The sequence below is a fragment of the Coenobita brevimanus genome, chromosome 25, assembly GCF_032717465.1.
Source record: "Coenobita brevimanus isolate Jiangsu-jjx chromosome 25, ASM3271746v2, whole genome shotgun sequence".
NCBI lineage: Eukaryota > Metazoa > Arthropoda > Malacostraca > Decapoda > Coenobitidae > Coenobita > Coenobita brevimanus.
In genome coordinates this window covers 4,623,727-4,633,757 of record NC_136978.1, presented here as the reverse complement: position 1 = coordinate 4,633,757, position 10,031 = coordinate 4,623,727, and the positions used below count along the sequence as shown (strand labels likewise).

Sequence of the window (10,031 nt, the reverse complement as noted above, 5' to 3'; positions counted from 1 at the left end):
CGCCACGGTCCTGCTCCCGGTAGGGGCTGCAGACGAGGGAAGCACAGTGGGCAATCCTTCCCCGACGGGTACGGTGGGCGCCACCGTGGTCCTGCTTTGCCCTGGGATTGCAGGTGAGAGGAGCACGGTGGGCGTCCTCTCCCTGGCGAGCACTGTGGGCGTCACCACAGTCCTGCTCCCAGCGAAGCTGCGCATGAGGGAAGCACGGTGGGCATTCCCTCCCCGACCAGCATGGTGGGCGTCGTTGCGGTCCTGCTTGGGACTGTAGGATGAAAGGAGCATGGCGGGCAGGGGCAGTAGGTGAAAGAAGCACCGTGGGCGTTCTTTTCCCTATGAGCACGGTGGGCGTGTCGCGGTCCTACTGGGAACTGTGGCTACACAAGTCCCACCCCGATTCTGGAGAGGGCTGGTCTGGGCCGAGGGTAGTGCAGCGGGATGGCGTACCTCCCGCGGGTTCCGATGAGGGGAAGAGGGGCACATGGTGGCCGGGGACATATGCCCGTCTTGATCGGGCCCTTTCCGCGCCTCCCTGTGATCTCCCCTTGGTATTGGTATTTCGAAGGGTATAAGTACAGTAAAGTGAAATCAGCCACCAAATTGGTCTGCTGTGCTAGGTTATGTTGAATAATCCGCTCAAGTTCCCCAGGGATTAATATTTCAATATTACGATATATGAATGCCAAACACATCACATAAACCAAAATAAATGTTTGTTCTACTGTACACATGCGCATTGGCGCAGTCACCCTCGCAGGCGGCAGCGTTCAAAACAATCAGCTGATAGAACGCTCTGCTGACAGATCCTGCCTTATTATAAAAAAAGTAGTGGTGTATTGAGTGTGTGACTGATATGATGAAGTTGTTAGGGGTAGTACTGATCCTCTTACTGCTGCATTTATGCCATGGAGGATTGTTTTCATGGTTGTTCAAAAAGAAGGACGAACCTCGAGTGACCATTAAAAGGGACGGAGATCAAAGTGGCAGCCCCATTGGTGAGACAACTTCGTATATACCATGATTGTCATGTCCGCATATAACCGTGCATTCAGTGTTGTCATGCAGTAGGTCAGTGATCTCTTGAAAGAAACACAAGGGTGTGTCAAGGTCGTATACCAAATTCTGTTGTAACTTGTTGCATTTTTATAGGCTGGTAATCGTAGTAGACATTCATGAGTCTGATGTAACTTTTTCTAGTCAGGATCATTTTCAGAGTCACAGAAAATCCTTTCATATATATAGAATGTTTTCTCAATAAATGTATTAAAAATTTTTAGAAGAATGATTGTAGTAAGGGTAATGTTTACAAGACCATAACAGTTCCTAAGAAATAATAACAGAGTTAATACAGTACACAGGGCTGTCAACATTCTTCTGTGATGTTTCCTCAGCCAGTTAAAAATAACATGGGGTCTTTAATATATGCCTGTGCTGGCGGTTTGTTTACTCTTTGTTCAATGAAGCCGATCCGTTTTTCTTTCAGTGATGCCTAGTGGTCATAAGCCATGTGCTTTTGTTTTTGTTGGTGCTTTACGTCCTGATCTAGTCAGTTAGAGGGCTGGAAGTGGATCTGTCTCGTGTTTTCAGATTTGAAATTAGTCCAAATGGACTCTGCCAGTGACTTTATGCAAGACTAGAATTGGTCCTGGATAGGCTCGAATGACAAATCTAGGTTAGGTTAAGTGGTGATTGGTAGTTCAAGCCTAAAATGGCTTGAAAGATCATTTGTTTGCTTATTTTTCCCATTAAGAAATATAAAAGCTAGGTTGTGATAAGTGGTAATAAAGCTTTAAAACATTAGACCCCACATTGCTACTCATGTTTGATTTGCAAAATAAATGTCGCAGAAAAAGTAGACTTTGAACTGTGCGACATTGATTCCTGTCATTGTTACGTAGGAATCTGGAGTCATGGTTTTGTAAACATTTACATGAAATTATAGCCTACTGACACTGACATGTTCAGTAATCATAAATACTGTTCCTAAGGTTTTGCATGTTTCATTTCCGTCTCTGGACCAAAGATGCCACAGTTGTCAAAATTTGTATGCCCAGGAGTAAACCACCAATCTTGTATTTGGAAAGTTTAGAGGAAACTGTTGTGCCACTGAACTGAGTACAGTAGTGACTTAAATAAAGTACATACTGTTAACTTTCAGGTTATACTCAGGTACAAATTTTTCATTGCATTTGCAGTGACCAAACTAGAAAGATCTCCTTTTATAAGTTCCATTGCAAATGCTTTATGTAGTACAGTTTTTTTTTTTGTTTTTTAATGCTAGGAAGAAGGAACCAACGGCCACAAGCCCACAATAACTGTCCCTTCCAAGAGAAAAACAAATTACTAGAGAGAGCCAAATTCAAGATCTGATCATTTTGAGATGCCTGGACACACTGCGTTTGAAAGACAGGTACCTTGGGTGATCATAGGAAGCAGGAAATACAGACAGAGGGAGACAGTTCCCTTCACTGTAGCTGTACCAAGCACTAAACTAATGATTTGTAAGAGAGCTTCCTTTTTTTTTGTAAAAACTATCCATCTGTCTCTCTGTTGATTGTCAGACGCCCTAATCCCGTAAGGGGTGGCCACAAACAAACCATCTCTATGTCGCCCTGTCCCCTGCCATTTCACTGCCCTTCCCCCAGCTCACCCCCTTCTTTCATATACCTCTCCACTCCATCCCTCTGTATATGTTTAAAGAAAGCAATTTTTGTACTGTAATTCTCTCCAGGAACTAAAATACAGTGTTATTTTTTCTAGCACCTGGAAGGTCAGTTCTGTAATGCCGTATTTGAGATATAGTTTTATTAGCTACAGAAGTTCTTTGATGAAAAGGATATACAGTAATAGCATTCTCATGAGATTTTCCTCTTCAGGTATGGACTTTTTATTTTTTATTATATATTTATTATATTTTTTATCCATCTCTGAACTTGCTAAATCTCTCATACACTGCAATGTGTTCCTCTTGGCATTCCACTATTTATTTTTACCATATCCACATGTGTGTGGGAATTTTCCTATATACAGTATATACAATTTATTCTTGCAGATGCTGTTGAGGACACAGATGTGGTTGTTACTGCCAAGATTCCATTTGAACTGAAATCAACTGATGAAAAATTTTTGAAGGAGGCTGCTGCTTATAGCTCTCTACAGTTGTCTGAATTAGATACTTGTCATCATAAGGTGATTTTTCGTTTTCCTGACTGATTTTCAGTTCAGTGTATTACCACTTATTGGAAATGATTTTTATTAATAATGGGTATATGTGTATATACTGCTGTATACATTACACTCAAAACTTCCTACTGGTATTAGTAAAACATTTGGACTGCTTGGAACTGGTGATTATTTTCTCAGAAGACAAAGGTTGTTACTGTATTCTAGTTCAACATGGTTAGTCAGACTCTTCATTGTCTATTTAAGTGCCAGAAGATTAATGTGATGAATATACTGGTATTGTTTCATTGTTTTAAGGACAGTAAGTGAATTAAAGAGTGTCCATCTGCATACACTAGGATACTTAGCAGTGTACACTGTATAGGGTTATACGGTGAGGGGGTGGGTGAATCACTTTAGCCAGTGAAAGAATGAATTTTTTAGGTGTAGTTTTGGATGTAGGAGCCAGTTGTTTGCCTAAGAATATGTTTGAAAAACATTGAGAAAAGCTTAACCTGTATGTAGCATTCATGGCCCTTGTATGAATACTGTACAGTACAGTACCCACAAAAACAACAGTTGGTCACTCACATTTTCAGTTAGGTAATTTGTTTCAGTCCGTACTTGTTTTTGCAGTTATTCTATGGTAGCTATATTCCGTCTTTTTTATGTGATTTGTTCAGTTTGCCTCTATGTCCATTGGAAATGACCTGGTTTTGATATATGTCCCCTCTCCCCGAAATAAGTGAATTACAAGCCATTTTTGGCATTATCCTACCCTGACCTCAGTTAACCTAATCTAGATCCTGATGAAAACAAAATCCATCTTTATCTTAGTTACTGACATCACTTTCCTGAAAAACAAGGGTAGGAATGGAAGAGTGCCAGTTACTCAGAGGCTATGGTGAAACTAAGTTGCCAGGCCTCAGTTCAGCAGGTGATTGGCTGAAGTAAATCATGTGACACCTCCTGACCACCAGCAGGCTAAGTTAAAAAGTGTTCTATCTCTGTGATTGAATCCTTCAAAAGTGTCATAGAAGAAAAAGTGTTTTTACAGAAGAAATCGTAATATAGAGTAGTGTACCGCCCAAATAACTGGATTGGTTTTGAGCTGAAACAGTAATAATATCTCAGTTACTTATGTGACCAATCTTTAGTATTTAGAATCTAGCATATAGAGGTGGCTCAGCTGGTACATCATACAGTTTGCATTTAGTTCATATCTGCAGAGCTTGTGAATCCTTCCCAGCACCACATCAATTTACCTAAGACCATGTTAGTCTGAAGGCAAAGTTTTTCTTCTCCTGGACATTTCTCTCTCATTTTATGTACCCTGCTGTTTTGCCTTGCATTTATTTTGCATTACATTAAAATGGCATGAAAGGAAATAAGAAAGGGACAAGAAGGCTCATATTATTGCATGATTATATGAAATTGTAAGTACAACTGAGATATATTGAAGCACAGATTGATCAAGATCCACCCTGAGTGGATCTGCCAGGTTTATCATCCCATACCCTGTACAGTACCACCAACCATACTGAGATACAGTATGGCAAGCTGAGATAAGCTACATGACTTACATACTCACAGATTAGATAACTGCATTTGAAGTTAAGAATGACAGTGTCTGTTAATGTGCCATAGTTTAACATGCATTGAAGGTGATTGTAGTAGGGATATGGATTGCAACCAGTTTGTACTTTTCAGGTAATATTGGGCTTGGAGAAGTCATGTAGTGAACTGAGTGAAGAAGACCTATCACGGGTTGCAGTTAATCTCCTCAATTGCCAGTCGCTTGCAGAGGGCAGACCCATATATCCTTGTACTAGTGATATGGTTAGTATTGTGATCCTTTCCCTAATAGTACATAATAGTGACAAATTTTATTTCACTTCACTGATGAAAAGCTTTGTGAATGTGCATGTTTGAAGTAATATGAGGTATTTTACTCTTCAGTCATTGAATGCCTGCACTAGTAAAATGGATGGGATAGCTTGGAATGCCTACCACATTGTGTCTAATCGAGCCCGAGCAGTGTGCTACTCTGCCCGTCAGCAACAGTTCACAGCACACACACAGATGGCTGTCAACAAGCTGATGGCCTCAGCACAAGAACAGATCAAGTCCATGGAGGAGCTTCATGTATGTATTAAGTTGCTGGTTTCATTGTGTAGGTGATTTTCAAAATCCACTTATAGTACTGTATGTCCTCTCTTAAACTTTCTGAAACTCCTATACTTTATAGGTTTGCTTTCATCAAACATAGCAGTAAGTTGGGAAAACAGTGGTAGGGAGACACTGCAGAAAATACCGGGTACATCCAAATCGTTCGTTCGTTTTTAAAGGCTCCAACATGCTTGCATGTGTCGGCCTTGGTCACCTAATGGCGGCTCTCCATGCTGCACGATCCATTGCAGCCTCCCTGTACAGTCCCTTAACCCTAAGGTCACACTTAATGACCTCGTCCCATGTCTTTCTCGGTCTACCCCTCATAACCCCACCCCCAATATTAACACTTCTCACCTTCCTCACCCAACTATCATCCCCCATCCTCTCCACATGTCCAAACCACCTCAATCTACCTCTCCTCATCACAACACCAATACACTCCAGTCCCATCCTACCTCTCAACTCTTCCATTGTAAACCCAGCCCCTCCAGGCCTTGGACGCAGGGACGCACTGCACATCCACCTAATCATTGTCATTTCTGTACGTCTGAGCCGGCGAATGTCTTCCTCCTTCACTGCCCAGGTCTCACTGCCATACAGCATTACACTCCTAACACACGCTGCATACAAAGACCCCTTAGCACGTAGCACAAATATCCAAATGCAAAAATAAGTTAGGTGTAAAGTACAAGTACTGTAAGATTTGGAGATAGGATGAGTAGAGTGCTGGACTAATGTATGCCAGGACAGCTACACATACAGAATTAAGTGCATATACCATAAGTAGATAGACAGTATATTTGGTATCTATAGCATAAATATCTCACTGCAGCTTAAAGCACAGTAATCCCTTAGTTATCCGGACGCCCGTGTCTGGTCATGCTCTGTATATGGACGTTAGACCTTGGATCTATTAGGTTCGTATCCGAATTTTTCTGTCCATAACCAGACATAAAAGTTCCGGCATCGGTGACCGGCTGGCCAACAAAGGAAAAAAAGTCTGTTGGGTGGCATGCTGGCCTCGCTGTTCATGCATGGGTAAAAGACCATAACCCACAAGCTGAGCTAAAAATGGCTGTCTGGGTCCCTACTGAATGTTGAAAATTGTCTAGCTGCCAGGATCACTCATAACATACCACCAGCACATGAGTAATACTGACTGCAACCCACAAGCTGACTGCAAACGCCTGTCCGTCTCCCCACCGAATGGCCAAAGCCGTCCGGCAGCCAGGATCACTGGTAATGTACTGTCAGCACACGAGTGATACTGACTGCAACCCACAAGCCGACTGAAAACTCCCATCTGCCTCCCCACCAAATGGTCAAAGCTCTCTGGCTGGTCGCAGTCCCCCCTCATCCCTCCTCCATCTCCTCCCATGCTCCACGCTGTCAGGGCCCAGGCTTATCTCTCTCCCCTCCCTGTTCCTCAGTCCTACCCCACCATTGTGCCGACTACCATCCACCGGTGAGTTTTAAAGTTTTTGTCAGTTTATTTGAATACTATTGGTCATATCAAATTTCAGAAAACACCGCAAGAAAGCTTTTGAAAATCTGCATATAGACATATGCCTTGCTCTTGCACGGTGCGGGCAGAACTTTGCGCCAGGGTGTTAGGAACTTATTTGAAGGTATTTTTTACCATTGAACAACTTTATTTTCACTGCATTTCAATACTTTTACTTATCAGTTTTGTGTGTTTTTATTAGCTTGTCATATAAACACCAGCGAAGGTGATGGTATACAATTTATACCAATGTAACCAATTTCCAGGGACTTATTTGGCTGTGGAATTTTATTTTTTGTGCCACAGGAGTAAAAATGGGAGAAATGGAATTCCCCCGAGCTAAGCCCTGTATTGGACTATATAGCCCTGCTAGAGTTACAGGAGGGAGCTACCCCTCCCGGCACGGCAGCCCGGGTAAGGCTCGAACTTGCAATCCCCCGATCACAAGTCCAGCGCGCTACCACTGTGCTACCGCGCCCCCCATGTGCCACAGGAGTAGCCATAAATTTGTGTCCCAGAAACTTAACAGTTTTTGCAACTGTCTTCAGTGATTTTTTTGGTGGATTTTTGTTGTTTATGCATTTCTTTCTTAGTGTCTAGCATTACATTGGATATTCCCATGTGTGTTTTGATGTCTAAATACATCTGAAAGACTGGAGAACACTGCCAAAATTAGGAGGGTTACTGTATTTATAGGTAGGGTTTTTAAATTTTATTTTTTATGCATTGTTTTCTTAGTGTTTAGCATTATTTTGGATGGATATTCCTATGTGCATTTTGATGTCTAAATATGGCAGAAAGACCAGAGAACACTGCCAAAATTAGGAGGGGTACTGTGCATATATATATATATATATATATATATTTTAAGTGTTTTCCTAGTGTTCAGGATTATATTGCATTTTGATGTCTGAAAAAAGCGGAAAGACCGCAGAACACCGTCAAACATAGAAGGGGTGCTTTGCATATTGGTAGGGTATTTTGTTATTTTTATGCATTGTTTTCTTAGTGTTTAGGATTATATTGCATATTGCAATGTGTATTTTGATGTCTAAAAACAACTGAAAGATCACAGAACTACCAAAATTAGGAGGGGTACTGTTCATATAGGTTGGGTATAGGTAGGGTATGGATACAGCAGAGGTTATTGCTCTGTGTCCAGACATTGTGCGTATCCGGATATGCCATTGGTTGTGTTATGCCGGATAATCGAGGGATCACTGTACGTTATCGGTAGAGATTAATGAAACTGTTGAGTGATGTAGGTTAACCCATTCAGATTGATTGTTTTTTCATGTTCTTGCTACCACCAGAGTTTTATACAAGTAAAGAGAGTTTCTGTTTTACTGAATTGGAGAGAAGCCAGTTCCCACTAGCCCCTGCAGTGTGATGACAGCTTTTTCTTATTTGCTGTTGATGCCAGGAGATTGTTTTATCTGGCATAGAATGGACCTCTCAGATTGATGGGTTTAGGTTGTGACAGATCAAGGAGACTTTGAGTTTTGCAAACAATGAAAGTACAACTTAGAGGAAGTGTAGAATGTTGCGTAGATTGATACAGTAGAAGCAGCTTTATTAGTGCAGTATGTGGGAAGAAAATAGTGAAGGGGATAATAAGAGATGCGGTATACATGATATTTTGAGACTGGTTTAGAGGTTGTTAAACCCTGTTGACAGCAGGCTGAAATTGTCCTCACGCAGTCCACCATCCTCGGTTAAGGGGATAGGAAGGGAGTTGATGAATGGTATAACTGGGCATTGGAGCTGCATGGTTATATCTGTGCCACCACATGAAGGTGTCTCACTCCAGCACCTCAGTAAAGTTAGGTTTGAAATTATATTCTGGGTAAGGGAAAAGTAAATTGATGGCTCTTGAGTGATGGTGGTTCTCAGTGTGATGTGTTGGTGGAAGATTTTAAGTGCCTTGATGCTTTGATAGAAAGAGGCCATTGTGTAAAGAAAGCTCTAAGATAGAATGTCTTGAGGAAGAAAAGTAGCAGATGCTGTGAAGGCCTCAGTCTGATACAGGAGACTGAATGCAAAGGCTGCAGGACAACCAACTGCATGAAGTACGCTGCTCACAATAATGTGTGTGTGTGTGTGTGTGTGTGTGTGTGTGTGTGTGACCAAAATAGTATCTGTTTGAATATGTGTAAGTTTCATAGTTTGGACTGAGTGAGAAACATAAGAGATTTGTGAATGTTGTAGCATATGGTATTTTATTTTGGTGATTTAAGGTTGGAATTATACTGGTATGGGATGGTTTATAATAAATATTTAACTGGACATTATAATTAGCCTAAAATTATTGGTATACTGTTGAGATAAATTTAATTGAGTATTTTTTTACAGTGTGTGTGTGTGTGTGTGTGTGTGTGTGTGTGTGTGTGTGTTTACAAAGGGTGTCCTTTAAGTGAGGTGTCTGATATAGTTAGTTTGATGTGATGATTACAGGATGGCCAAGAGGCTCTTGGACGTGCTACCTCAGAAACTTTTGAATCATTGCGCTCTGGCCATGAGCAGCTGAAGCAACAACAGCTTGAACTCTCCTCTGCACAAATGGTTGTCCGCTCTTTCATCTCCTCAAATGTCCGTGAACTCGCCAGGGAAAAGAAGCTTTTTGCATCTGGGCAGAAGGAGCTGGCTGCCATCACAAATGCCATCAAACACAAGTTAGGTGAGATCTAAGTTTGAAAAGAATAAAGCTTTGACAACCATTATGCCATATTAATCAACATGAAGCTCATTTGTACATTGTTGTATTTGACATAGTGGTAGGTGGGGATGCTCACCATCCAAGCACTTGATGTAGTGCGGCTCTCGGGTGATTGCCCTTTCCTCTCTTCCTGCCTTCTTTCCTTCCTTCCTCTTCTGTCTTTCTTTCCTTCATTCCTTCCTTCCTCTTCTGTCTTTCTTTCCATCATTTCTTCCTTCCTCTTCTGTCTTTCTTTCCTTCACTCCTTCCTCTTTCTTCTGTCTATGGGTGACACTACACTGAGTGACAAGCCAAATGGTTTCCTGTACATCAGGAAAACATTTACTACGCTAGGTGATAACCATATAACCAAATTACGGTGCCTGGTGGTTTAGTGGGTAATTAAGGTACTCCAACTGTATAGAGCCTGTGTAGGTTTATATCCAAGGGATGGTTGGGGTTTATTGCTTATGTAATTCCATTCAGGGATGAGTGAGACTG

The 10,031-nt window shown here is 41.6% G+C and overlaps 1 protein-coding gene across 1 annotated transcript in view; it reads left to right on the top strand.

The window, feature by feature from the left end:
* The first annotated feature begins 853 nt into the window (after nucleotides 1–853).
* LOC145393682 (uncharacterized) overlaps nucleotides 854–10,031 on the top strand; it is a 31,243-nt gene continuing 22,065 nt past the window's right edge. Inside the window, exons 1-5 of the mRNA XM_080267730.1 lie at nucleotides 854–980; nucleotides 3,050–3,186; nucleotides 4,870–4,998; nucleotides 5,119–5,304; nucleotides 9,290–9,512. Of these exons, the coding sequence (XP_080123856.1) occupies nucleotides 854–980; nucleotides 3,050–3,186; nucleotides 4,870–4,998; nucleotides 5,119–5,304; nucleotides 9,290–9,512 (802 nt within the window). The remainder of the gene's footprint in view (nucleotides 981–3,049; nucleotides 3,187–4,869; nucleotides 4,999–5,118; nucleotides 5,305–9,289; nucleotides 9,513–10,031) is intronic.